Below are 14,368 nucleotides of genomic sequence, written 5' to 3'. Positions count from 1 at the left end.
GCATGTGAACCCCGTATATACCCTGTATATACCAGTCATTGAGATCTTCCGGGGAGTCCTTGCTCCAAGCCCCACGCTTCTCTGAGGCACGACTTAGTGTGACCCATGACAGGGACAGTGCTCCCTCTAACAGGGATTCCCAGATGTTGTTGACTACAACTCTCATAATCCCCAAGCAAAAGCTATTGCAGCTGGGGATTCTGGGAGTTGTAGTCAACAACATCTGAGAATCCCTGTTAGAGGGAACACTGCACAGAGGGTCTTCTTAGTGGCAGCGCCTATATCTGTCCCTTGAGGTTTGCTAGGCCCCCACTTTGTTCTTATTTATTTATTCATTCATTCATTCATTCATTCATTCATTCAATTTTTATGCCGCCCTTCCAGAAAGGCTCAGGGTGGTTTACATTAAAACAAAACCATTAAAATCAGTTAACGATTAAAATAGAAATTATAAAACAGTGTACTACAACAATAATTAACAATTAAAACATCATAAAACAGCAATTAAACAATCAGAACAATTTAAAAACCCTGAAAACCAGGTTACAACATTAAAACCCATTAAAACAATATTAATTAAAAGCCTGGGTGAACAGGTGCGTCTTTAAAGACTTCTTAAAAGCTGTCAGAGATGGGGAGGCTCTTATTTCATTAGGGAGCTCATTCCAAAGCCTCGGGGCAACAGTGGAGGAGGCCCTTCCCTGAATGGCCACCAAATGAGTTGGTGGCGAATGCAGACAGACCTCTCCAGATGATCTCAATGGGCGGTGGGGTTCGTAACGAAGAAGACGTTCTCTTAAATACCCAAGGCCCAAGCTGTTTAGGGCTTTATAGGTTATAACCAACACCTTGTATTCTGCCCGGAAACATATCAGCAGCCAGTGTAACTCCTTCAGTACGGGAGTAATATGGTCCCCCCGAGATGACCCAGAGACCAACCTGGCTGCCGCATTCTGGACCAACTGTAGTTTCCAGACTGCAAACAAGGGCAGCCCCACATAAAGCACATTACAGTAATCCAGTCTGGAGGTTACCAGCAAATGTACCACTGTTTTGAAGTCATTCATCTCAAGAAACGGATGCAGCTGGCGTATCAGCCAAAGCTGATAGAAGGCACCTCTGGCCACTGCCTCAACCTGGGACACTAGGCTTGGATCCAGAAGCACTCCTAGACTGCATCCCTGTTCCTTCTGGGGAAGCATGACTCCATCCAGAACAGGCAGATCAAAATTCTCTTGAGTTTTGACCACATACAATGAGTACCTCAGTCTTATCTGGATTCAGTCTCAGTTTGTTATCCCTCATCCAGCCCATCACCAACTCCAGGCAGGCATTTAGGGAGGTTATGCCCTCTCCTGATGATGCTGACATGGAGAAATAGATTTGGGTGTCATCAGCATACTGATAACACCCTGCACCAAATCTCCTGATGATCTCTCCCAGCGGTTTCATGTAGATGTTAAACAACATCGGAGACAGTATGGAGCCCTGAGGGACACCATACAAAAGTTCAGATTTTGAAGAATAGCAGTCTCCAAGAGACACCATCTGGAACCTGCCCAAGGGGTAGGAGTGGAACCACTGCAAAACAGTGCCCCCCACTCCCAACCCCCTCAGACGCTCCAGAAGCATACTATGGTTGATAGTATCAAAAGCCTCTGAGAGATCCAAAAGGACCAACAGAGTCACACTTCCTATGTCAATTCCCAATTAGAGATCATCCATCAGGCTGACCAAGGCAGTCTCCACCCCATAGCCAGCCTGAAAGCCAGTTTGAAATGGGTCAAGATAATCAGTTTCCTCCAAGACTGTCTGGAGCTATGAGGCCACCACCCTTTTGCATGTAGGTTAAGGCTCTGCAGTTCTATTTATCATTTTTTAACCTGAAATATTTGTAGTTAGGTATTTTGGTCTGCTGTGGGTATTCTTCCCTGCCAGTGACTGATTAGCATATTGTTGGTTTTAAGAAGCTGGTTATGGTTTTTGTATTTTTAAAATTGTGATTGCAGTTTTAACTGCCTTCTTTTTATTGTACATTGCCTTGAGTTCCAATTTTTGGAAGAAAGTGGGGGTATATAAATAAAATAATAATAATGCAGGATCCTAATATCCCTTGTCCAGAAGCAACACAGATAAACAAAGAGGCTGAATTCAGATAAGCAGTTAATATCCATTTGGGCCCCTCTCACACCCCAAAGGGCTATGTTACAAAATGAAATGAACATGTCAGAAGTCTCCAAGTAGCTTCATTGGGCATAAGAGTTACACTGAGCACTCTAAGATTCAGTTCATCCATGCAACTACTCTTCCCCATGCAAAACCACAGGACAATTTTAAGACAACAATAATCAATTGTTGCTATTCATTGTGGGAAGGGGAAAAGCAAAATAAAGGACTTTACTTTAGTGTGACACAAGGGACCCCCCTCCAGAGTGATTCCATCAGCATACTGTTTTTCCTACTGTGGCATGGACTTTATGCTGCAATATCAACTTGCTTCACACAGGGCAACACAAGCCATCCCACAAAAACAGTGCCATCCTGAAGCCCAAAAGAATAAAGCTAGAGTGTAGAATTCTGGAGAATTCCAGGGCTTCTGAGACAAAGTCTGCCTAGACTTTCTAGGAGGTTTGCTAAATAGTCTCAGCAGACCATCAGGATGCTAGTAGTTACCAAGGTTCAGGTGTGTTATACCGATCTATTTATGTTAGCAGGATTGACAATGTGATAACAATGAAAGGATGGGGAGTTGCCTTGGTTCCCCTGTGGTCCTTGAGCCCAATGGCAATGAAGTCTGAAGGGCAACTATCAATAATAATAATAATTATTATAATTATTATAATTATTATTTACATTTATATCCCACTCTTCCTCCAAAGAGCCCAGAGTACTACATACTTAGGTTTACTCCTTACAACAACCCTGTGAAGTAGGTTGGGCTGAGAGAGAAGTGACTGGCCCAAAGTCACCCAGCTAGTATCATGGCTGAATGGGGATTTGAACTTGGGTCTCCCTGGTCCTAGTCCAGCACTCTAACCACACCACCACACTGGCTCAAGGTCTATCAATTTGTTATTGTCTATCAGTTTCATTGGTCTTAACCAGGGCTAGAAATACATATTTCAATTTTCTAGAAGTCTTCAACAAGTTTATAAAAAAACAGACCTCATACAGAAGGCTGAAAAAATATTCAAATTACTAGGCACTAGCATCAAACATAAGAATCCAGGTAACCAGACCCAATTTCAATAATAAATTTAAACTCTGATGAAGCAGCACTACAAGAGGGGAAAGGAATTTCCTTTCTATGTTGATTGACCCAATGCCCTTCTAGTGCCAATGAGATCACTGGTGCTTTATGATATATCTGGAAGGCTTTTGAAACTGGACTCCACTCAACAACTGATTGCATTTAGACCATTTCAGGCCAAGGACAGATTTGTAATAGCAGAATTTCTGATGAAAGCCTGGACCATATGTATCTCACTACAAATCCACCATGACCATTTCATTCTTCCCTCACTTCTGAAATATTTGAAAGCAATTATTTCAGTCCCGCTTTTGTAGGAGAGAGACCTACTTGATGGGAATTATTTTCAAAGTAATTTTATTTTGAAAGCCTATCAAGTCAAATAGATTCTGGTAGGGTTGTTGCCACCTGTTCTTAATTTTTAATTTTGGACTTTGTCCTGAATAAGTAAATAATTTATTCTGGATGGAGCTTTATATGGAGCCAGAATTGCACATCCAAACAAACTTCTATCTGTCGTCATTTTCAAAAATACATGTTTGTGAAAACAAGCTTCCAAAAGCAGCAAAGTCAAGCATAAAAAGATGTTTTGACTTGAATGCATAATATTAGTATGTGTATAATCTCTGAAACAACTATGTAGGGCAATAAAAGGTTATAATGATCATTAGACATCAGTGATCTGTTTTCCAACTGTGTGTTTAATAACTAAAATAAAATAAGTATTATATAAATAATAACATAAACAGCACTCATATTTGACCATAATAAATCTCTTGATAGAGTTCTGATTTCCCTCAGCTATAAATAGCTGGACTGTGTAAACTGCCTAGGTTAAAAGGTAACAACCTTGATTCCAGGGAAGTTCTCTAAAAAGGAACTGACCCTAGGAATGAGTAATAGAAATAGGAATATTTTCCCTTGGAATTGGCCTATTTCCACATTATAATGACTTTTCCTTTGTATGCATCAGGCATTTAGGGAATCATTTATATATATAAATATATATGGAGACGATCATTCTCATTGCGAAGTGCAGCAGCCAGGGGTGGCTCCTTTAAAGGAAATAGAGCCCTCTTGATCCTTTGCACTATCTTTGAAGGTCTGCATGGAGTGTTCAGAAGTGTAGACTTTCCCAGTGCTTTTCCCATAGAGCTCTTAACAGAGGGCTTCATCTCTCTTAAAGGGTCTCCCAGCCCTGAGAAAAGCACAGTACTATGTGGAGGTCAGCACAGTGGAAAAGGGCTCTCACACTGAATTATTTTTTTGGCCACAGCTCCTCCGAAGCTTGAAAAATAATGAAGATCATTGCTCTAGGGTCTGGTTCAGATGATCATTTAAAGTTCAATCAAGGTTTGGATTATTGTGAAGGAGTCACAGCAAGCCTTGGGCTGGCGTGCTTTCATTCCCTACCTCTTCTCTTTTGAGTGAAAGAGAGTGAAAGTTTCTGCTTTGATTTTTGACTAATCCACATTTTCCCATTACATACAATCTTGGGCAACTGCAGTTTAGTCTAAGTGTAGCTGGCTAAAACAAATCAAATAGCACTTTGATATTCTGCTTTGGTAACTGCCTAGAACTGGAATAAACCACCGCTCCTAAAGTAATAAAGCTAATCCTTCAGAGGAGCTGGATGAAATTATTAAGAAAAATATCTGTGGAGAGAGCGAGTTTTCCCCTTGAGAATCCACTGCTGCTGTTGAAAACTTGCCTTTTGTAACTAAATAGTCAAGTCAAGTCAAACTGTACTGTTATACAGCCATTAGCCTTAACAATATCAACAGGGAAAATGAACATTGAGGCTGTAGGATCAGAAGATGGACTGTAAGTAGGCAGTATTCAGGGTTGTTCTTTTTCTTTCCCTCTTTCTTAAGATTCTCACCTTACTTTGCTTTCTGTCCAAGTAGAACTGATGCTGGCTAATGGCCATAGCCCAGATGGACTTTATCAAGGCAGGACAGGCATACCATGTGTGTACAGCGATGCCACTGTGTCCAAAAGTCCTTCTAGTCACAGATGCCCTAGAAGAGCAGGAAAAGAACAATTGATTTGCAATGTCCAAAAAAGGAACAAACATACAATCTAGTTATTTTATGATTTTGCACAAGACACACTAAGGGAAAAATAAGAAACAATAAGTGATTTCATCAACTGAACTACTGAAAACAATATAACAAATCAGGAATGACTATATCCAATTAAGCTAGCTCTTCTCAATAATGCAAGTATGAAATTCAAGCATAAACCATTGTGCAGAGCATGTTTAGAAGGACATTGCAATAATTTAAAACTCTGGATGACATACTGTACACAAGGGAACATCAGCCCAGTAAAGCTATAGTCACACAAGCTGCACAACCTACTCAAATGCAGTTGCACAAGAGCAAGCCATCATTTTCATAGAAACATAGAAGGCTGCCATATACTGAGTCAGACCATTGGTCTATCTAGCTCAGTATTGTCTTCACAGACTGGCAGCAGCTTCTCCAAGGTTGCAGGCAGGAATCTCTCTCAGCCCTATCTTGGAGAAGCCAGGGAGAGAACTTGAAAGCTTCTGCTCTTCCCAGAGCAGCTTCATCCCTTGAGAGGAATATCTTGCAGTGCTCACACATGGAACCTCCTGCTCCCTTTATTTTTGCCCTCCTCCTATGCTTGCTGCAGCCGGCTGAGACTCTTTGCTGCTTACTAGGCTTTTATTGATTGATTGATTGATTGATTGATTGATTGATTGATTAAGTGCTGTCAAGTCCGTGTCAACTCTTAGATGGTGCCAGTTATCAAATGGCCTTGTTTTAAATTAATTGTTGCTATATTTGCTCATTGCTTCTACTATGTTTATAACTGGTATTTTATATCAATTTTATTGATGTTCTGTACACTGCATAGGGCACTTTACTGCAGAAATGTGATTAAAAATAAAAATAATAAAATGTCATTATTCAACAGCCAATGTATAACAGCCTCTACATATAGTGCTGCACTCCATGTAGTTTATCTCCTTGGTGAGTAGAGTTTCTATGTCAGTCCAATCTGCTCATGGTGGTAGCTGGAGCTAACAGGGAAATTCTTCACAGCAGGTGAGAGAGTCACATAGAAAGTAGTTTCATGCAGTATGGAAAGGTTGGACCTTAGGCTGTTTTGTTACCCAAGTAGCTGAACTTCAAATTTAACTGAAATTTTAGTATCTATACACAATTACAATTATCACACTTTTGGTTTCTTTTCAGATAAGGAACGTTTCCGCAATCAAGAAAAAGTAGATGGCTAAAGTGATGTTGAAATGAAGCCAGTAAAACTGCTGTAACATAGGGGGATTCCCTGCACCTGATCAAACAATGAAAATGCCAACTAGACTTGGCTTTTTCATAGCAGGATGACAACTGTTGTATATGGATGATTTCAACTTCACTCCCTGTGCCTATTAAGGGAAAAGAGTACCAAAGACACCAGAAGTGTGACAGTGCACAGACACTAAAATTTCAGTTAAATTTGAAGTTCAGCTTCATGGGTAGTAAGTGCAGGAAGCAGATTGAGCATGGTCTCTATAGTGGGCACCTTTAGATATTTACACCAAATCAGGATCCAGAGCCCTATGCTACAACATACTTAGAATGGAATGGATTAGCTAGCATTCTATCAGCCTAATACAGAATCCATACTCCCTATTTTGTTTTGACAAACCACACCACTGTACAAAATGTTTGTTTCTGAATTGCTTTTTAATGGCACAAAATAGCATTCTGTTGAATATGAACCAGATAGCACAGACAATGTATATTGTCTTATGTTTAAATCTAATGAACTTCTTTAAAACGTTATCCATGTTCAAACTGCCAACTAGGAAACCTGGATCCAGAGGGAACATATTTAAGATTCTAGGCTCCCAGCCAAGTGGGATGATTTTTTAAAAGATGAATTGCTCAGTTGAGATGGAAAGAAGACAGTGGCAGTCATATAGTGGTTTTTCAGCACTTCTTTTGAGAAAGTTTTCATCAGGGTATCCATACAGACATATATGAAAGACAAGATTAATCTAGCAGTCAAATATATGGAGGGGAGCAAATAATCCACATCATCTTGGAACTATGTTGAAATGTTGCATGTAATCGCTGAAGCTCTTCTCGCGATCCATGAGAAGAGCTTCTGTTGGGTCTGCAAGGAGAGAGGGCTTAGCCCGCTCTCCCTGCAGACAATCCTGCCCAGAGCAGCTGGATTGGCCACCCGCACAACAACCGGCTCCGTCATGGAGTCTGAGGGGGCTGCGGGGATCTGGAGTTCCAGGATGCTCCGTGCGAGTGTGCGGGGCATTCCGGAGAGATGCCCCGGGGCCGAGAGGCTTGTTTTAGCCTCCCGGCGGAGGCCTTCTCATGTGTTGCTGTGCCATGGAGCTGCGCTGCGGCAGCACACGATCAACTAAATGGGTTTACACTGAGGGAAATAAGTATTTGATCCCCTGCTGATTTTGTCCGTTTGCCCTCTGACACAGAAATGACCAGGCTATAATTGGAATGGTAGGTTTATTGTAGCTGTGAGAGACAGAATGACAACAAACAAACCCTCAAAAGCCCAGTGCCCAAAAGTCAGCGATGGATTTGCATTGTAGTGAGGGAAATCCCTCACTACAATGCAAATTCGATCCCCTATCAACCAGCAAGATTTCAGGCTCCCAGGTGTCTATTCACTATATGCAGGTAACGAGCTGAGATGAGGAACACCCTCTGTAAGGGAGTGCTCCTAATCCCAGCTTGATACAGTACCTGTATAAAAGACACCTGTCCATAGAAGCAAGCAATCACTCAGCTTCCAAACTCACCACCATGCCCAAGACCAAAGAGCTGTCAAAGGATGTCAGGGACAAGGTTGTAGACCTGCACAAGGCTGGACTGGGCTACAAGACTATCGCCAAGCAGCTTGGTGAGAAGGTGACTACATTTGGCACAATAACTCGCAAATGGAAGAAACACAAAACAACTGTCAATCTCCCTCGGTCTGGGGCTCCATGCAAGATCTCACCTCGTGGAGCTGCAATGATGAGAACGGTGACAAAGCAGCCCAGAACTACACGGGGGGAACTTGTCAATGATCTCAGGGCAGCTGGAACCATAGTCACCAAGAAAACAATTGGTAACACACTACACCGTGAAGGACTGAAATCTTGCAGTGCCCGCAAGGTCCCCCTGCTCAAGGCAGCACATGTACAGGCCTGCCTGCAGTTTGCCAATGCACATCTGAATGATCCAGAGGAGAACTGGGTGAAAGTGTTGTGGTCAGATGAGACCAAAATCGAGCTCTTTGGCATCAACTCAACTCGCCGTGTGTGGAGGAGGAGGAATGCTGCCTATGAGCCCAAGAACACCATCCCACCGTCAAACATGGAGGTGGACACATGCTTTGGGGGTGTTTTTCTGCTAAGGGGACAGGACACCTTCACCGCATCGAAGGGACGATGGACGGGACCATGTGCCGTCAGATCTTGGGTGAGCACCTCCTTCCCTCAGCCAGAGCATTGAGAATGGGTCGTGGATGGGTATTCCAGCATGACAATGACCCAAAACACACAGCCAAGGCAACAAAGGAGTGGCTCAAGAAGAAGCACATGAAGGTCCTGGAGAGGCCCAGCCAGTCTCCAGACCTTAATCCCATAGAAAATCTGTGGAGGGAGCTGAAGGTTCGGCTTGCCAAACATCAGCCTCGAAACCTTTCTGACTTGGAGAGGATCTGCAAAGAGGAGTGGGACAACATCCCTCCTGGGTTGTGTGCAAACCTGGTGGCCAACTACAAGAAACGTCTGACCTCTGTGATTGCCAACAAGGGTTTTGCCACTAAGTACTAAGACATCTTTTGTGAAGGGATCGAATACTTATTTCCCTCACTACAATGCAAATCCATCGCTGACTTTTGGGCACTGGGCTTTTGAGGGTTTGTTTGTTGTTATTCTGTCTCTCACAGCTACAATAACCCTACCATTCCAATTATAGCCTGGTCATTTCTGTGTCAGAGGGCAAACGGACAAAATCAGCAGGGGATCAAATACTTATTTCCCTCACTGTAGCAGAGTGCTCGCTCTGCTTACCTCGTTTAAGGGGAGGAGGAGTTTTGGTAGTTTGCTGCTGGGAGCTGTGCAGCTCCTGTGGCAGCAGACGACCAGAAGAGATTGGGCTAGGCACCCTTAGCCCGATCTCTCCTGGTTGTGGGAATAGCTTCTCTGTAATTTCACAGTTTTGTGATTGCTTCACCAATGTACAGCAGTCCTGATTTTTCTGGCCAGAACTACATGTTACAAAGATGCTTCCTCTGATTGTCAATTCTTACATGCAAATGTCCCCTCACAAAAGCTGGCCAACATGATGAGCAGCTACTGAGGCGACTGCGGAATGATTTAAAACCACTTCCAGGCAGTCACACAGCACTACTTCCATTGTTTCCAAGAAGCAAGCTGACCAGTGGAAAAGTGTCCTTATGGGACTGCTCTGACTTCTTATCTGAAGCCCTCCCTAGGACTTCCACCCCCATGTGGAGGAACAAGAACAGTCCTTTCATTTTTATATTAATTTTTGTCTTTCCCATTGCAGAAGCACAGTCAGTAAGCGTTAAATTCGTTTGAATGTTTCTGATTTTGTGGTTAGAAAGAATCTCTCACTTTCCCTTCTAGCCATTAAGGATTAAAAGGTGCAGAGTCCTTTTAATCTCTCTTAAAAGGTCGGCCTGTTCCTATAATGGGGAAGGAAAAAATTAATATATAATCAAAGGAATGTCCTTTTCCCTCTACATGGGTTGTAGAATGATGGTCCAAGGAGGGGCTTCAGATCCAAAACTTGTTATAAAGTTTTGGTTTGTTTCATGCCAGATCTCACTATTTCTAAATTCTAGCCATTTTAATCCCCCCCCCCAATTCACCAAAAATCAGGCTATTAACCAATTCTCTTTGAATTCACTATAGGGGGCCCTGATCTCCTTTCCCATATGTGTGGCACATTTCAAGGCTCTAGGACCAACTGGTGATTTTTGGGGTGATTTTCTTTTATTTCCCCATTAACTACTATGGGGGAAAATCCCAGTTTAAGTTGAAATTTGTTTTCTGATTCTGATCCAATATTACCAGAGCCCATAGAATCTGAATCTGATATTGTCAAGTTTGGATCAGGTCGAATCCGAATTTCCTAAATGCACACGGGAATTTACAGGATGTAAGGGATTTAAAATGAAAGCTGAGACCCCTGAGAAGATAAATTCTTTACCAAATGCCATGTTCTCCATAATCTCCAATTTTCTGGGCTTGTGCAGCATTGCTGCTGTATTTCAGTTAGTAAGAGCATCGAAGCTTTTTAGTTACACAGAATTCTTCCTCATCAGGATAATTTCTTTTTTATTGGATCACCTTGTTGGTGATCGTATCAATAAGGAACATATGAAGGGACAGTGAGCTATTTTATTTATTTTTATTTCTCTATGTAAACTGGTTTGGGAATTTTTGTTGAAAAACGATATATAAATAATAGTAGTAGCAGTAAGCTACCTTATACTGAGTCAGACCATTGGTCCATCTAGATCAGTATTATCTACACAGATTGGCAGTGGCTTCTCCAAAGTTGCAGGTAAGAGTCTCTCTTGGCCCTATCTGGAGATGCCAGGGAGGAAACATGGAACCTTCTGCATGCAAGCATGCAGATGCTATTCCCAGAGAGGCCCCACCCCCTAAGGCAAATAACTTATAGTACTCATATGCAGTCTTCCATTCAAATGCAAATCAGAGTAGACCCTGCTTAGCAAAGGGGACAATTCATCCTAATGGCGCAGCAGAGAAATGACTTGACTAGCAAGCCAGAGGTCGCTGGTTCAAATCGCTGTTGGTATGTTTCCCAGACAATGGGAAACACCTAGATTGGGCAGCAGTGATATAGAAAGATGCTGAAAGCATCATCTCATACTCCGCGGGAGATGGCAATGGTAAATCCCTCCTGTATTCCACCAAAGACAACTACAGGGTTCTGTGGTCGCCAGGAGTCGACACCAGCTCGACGGCACACTTTACCACAAGACCAACTCTTCTCCCATAGAGGAGATTGCATGCAAGCTTTTAAGCTACATAATGAAATCTTTATTGCAATGAATGGGGAAAAAGTATTTAGTACTAATAATGTTCCTTATACACATAATGTATGTAATTTAAATCATAATTAGGGATGTGCAAAACTGGTTCAAATTGAACTGGGTTCAATTCAAACTGGCTTTGTTTGACCAGTTTGAGTTCAAACCAGCCTTCCAAAAATGGGGGCCAGTCCTAGGACGAGCCGGGGCCGGTTTGACTGGTGCTGCATACTTGCAAAGGGGAATCCAGTAAGGATTCCCCTTTACAAGCAAAAGGGTGGAGCCCTATGGGGTTGAAAAGGGCAGGCAGGTGGGAGGTCACCTTATGCACCACAGTGGTGACACAGTTCCTTGGCAGCGGGCTGGTGGCGGCTTCTCTAGGCCCCGCTGGTACTCCTGCGCTGATGGGGGGGGGGATGCTGGCTGGGCCTAGCGATCCATCACTGGTGCATCACCACCATGTCGCGTAAAGTGACCTCCCACATCTGCCCTCCCTTTTCAACCCCATAGGGTTTCCCCTTTTGCTTGTAAAGGGGAATCCTTACTGGATTCCCCTTTGCAAGCATGCAGAATCAGGCTGAACTGATTCAACCTGGTTCTAGTGCAAGAATCAAATGGCCGGCTGGTTCTAACAAATGGGCTTGTGGACCAGGTGATTCGGTTCAAGTTCAATTCAAACTCAAATTGAACCACCCCGAGTGGTTCCGTGCATGCTGTGGTCTAGGACTGGGGAGACCTGAGTTCAAATCCCCATTCAGCCATGAAACTCACTGGGTGACTCTGGGTCAGGCACTTAACTTACTGCCTAACCTACTTCACAGGGTTGTTGTGAGAATAAAAATAATAATTGTGTACATTGCTCTGGGCTCCTTTGAGAAAGAGCAGGATATAATTATAATAATAATAATAATAATAATAATAATAATAATGCACTACTCAGGACAGCATGAATACTACGACGCTATCTTTAATTTTTCTTCAGTTATTCTAGACCCTTGAAAAGGGCCTGACCAGTCAATAACATCCAGTAGACTGTGTGCAAATGGATGATGATGATGGTGATGATGATAATAATAATAATATTACAATCCAAAGCACATTTGCTAGAGAAGACAATGGGCATTACTTCTGAGGAAGCATGCATAGGATTTGGCTCTAAATTAGTTTATATATGGAGTGAGTCAATCAAAGCTCTACATGTTCTACAACGTAGCTGAAAATGGAAATATTTGTTGCATTTAACAAATATTTGTGGCTTGCTTCCAAAGGCCTTAGCAAGATGATCTTGCTAAGATCAGTAACATGTATCCTCAACAATAAATGCAGATCATGATTACTAGTTTTTCTATTAAGCCTCACTCACTGCAAGGAGCACAATCCACCAGGAACTTCTCTTGTGCAAGCCTCATTAAAATGTATAGGAACAGTGCAACAGCACAACCAAGAACAATGGTGCTCTTGCATTACTCACATTAATTTCAATGGGGCATGCATATGAAAACTTCCTGGTGGACAGAGGCCAAAATTAGTATTTTGATGAACAAATCTCAATGTAACACACATAAGTATAGCTGACCTAAAACTGTTACCTTTTGTATTTTTAATTCAAAGTTAGTGTCCAACACAAAAACATTAAAATTAGAGCCAGTAAATAAAACTGACACAGATAAAACAGAATATTAAAAAAGAAAAACATCCAGCAGAATATAGCTTAGAGCAATAACAAGGGTCAAGTTCGTATTTGCTTTATATTCTCCCTTTCAATTTACTCTCTAAATAAACAGAACACAATAAAGAAACATTTGGATATCACACTGTTAGACCTGTAACTGGCTTCAGAAGAGTTACTCTAGTCTAGATTTACAATGGTAAACATAAAGAGTTCAAAATCTTAAGTTGTTGAGAGGTAACATATCTATTTATATTTGTTCCATAAAGTTCCAGGACGGCTAAAAAGAAACAGATACCTAACAATACTGTGGTGCTTTTAAGAGGATTTCAAGTCACTTTGAAAAGGGAGACAAAATTATCTTCATGTGAAGATCAATGGTACAAACAAATTCGCTGTTAGAAGGCTTGAAAACCCAGATTTCCTGTCCATATACAGCAGAATTTATCACATTAAATTATGCTGTCCAGAAGTTAAACACACATGGAATGAAATATTGCTGTCTTGACTCTTACCTGCGGGGGTCATGCACTTCTACAGAAAATTTTTTCTCTCTGAAGTAAAGATTCTCTAGTTGTCTCCATTGGAAGATCTACATAAATTAAAAACAACAACAACACCAAGTTGATTGAGAGTCAGACTTTACGGCAGGCGCCTCTTGTCCTTCTTTCAACTCCTGCAGCTGGCTGGTTTCCTTTCCTTATCAAACTCGCTGATTCCTGTGCTCGTCGCTACTGGCAAACGTAACAGTCGCCCCGCTATTCCGGCGAGGAGACTTGAATGCAGGGAGGGGAGAGAAAGGGAAGGCAACACCTCGAGAATAAGCCGCAGAGAGGCGGGGAGCTTGGAATGTGGAGTTCCCTGCCACTTTATCTTCCCCACCCCCCTTAAGGAACAAAACAGGTTCCTTCCAAGAAGTTGTTTCCCTTTGTTCGTTTTCCTTGCCTCTGCAAATCCACACGCACTCCCTTGCAAGACTCCAAGTCTCTCAGCAGAAAAAGAAAAAGGAAGGGGAGAAGCTCATAGAAGTGCTGAACTGAAGCTTTCTCCCCTCAAGGGTGCTGAAATGAAATTTCAAATTCCCCTTTCTCCCACAGGGACTGGACTTCCTGCCAACGAATGTGCACGAGAGCCCCTGGCCGTAGCTCTGAAATGTTGAAAGTCACTGCTGAGGGCGGAGGCTCTTGTGACCCTAATTCATTCCAGGCAACATGAGATAACAATATGGGCTTGTGAAGCTGTTCCCTCCGCCCCGCCAGCCCACCTCACTCCACACACACAGGGAGAATGTTTGAGCAATTAGAAGCATTCGAGCCGCCCTTATATCTCAGGACAACACTGTGTGTGGACTGTTTGTTTGC

The 14,368-nt window shown here is 42.4% G+C and overlaps 1 protein-coding gene across 13 annotated transcripts in view; it reads right to left on the bottom strand.

Annotated features, from left to right (window-relative positions):
• FRMD4A (FERM domain containing 4A) overlaps positions 1-14,368 on the bottom strand; it is a 614,972-nt gene that overhangs the window by 62,525 nt on the left and 538,079 nt on the right. For all 13 annotated transcript variants that reach the window (XM_053257645.1, XM_053257644.1, XM_053257646.1 and 10 more), the window contains 2 exons: positions 13,523-13,599; positions 5,133-5,271 (listed from right to left, as the gene is read on the bottom strand). In XM_053257645.1, the coding sequence (XP_053113620.1) occupies positions 5,133-5,271; positions 13,523-13,599 (216 nt within the window). The remainder of the gene's footprint in view (positions 1-5,132; positions 5,272-13,522; positions 13,600-14,368) is intronic.

Source organism: Hemicordylus capensis, chromosome 5, assembly GCF_027244095.1.
Source record: "Hemicordylus capensis ecotype Gifberg chromosome 5, rHemCap1.1.pri, whole genome shotgun sequence".
In the NCBI taxonomy this organism is placed as follows: Eukaryota; Metazoa; Chordata; class Lepidosauria; order Squamata; family Cordylidae; genus Hemicordylus; species Hemicordylus capensis.
Note: the sequence above shows the minus strand (reverse complement) of the source record. Positions and strands in the feature narration are given on the sequence as shown.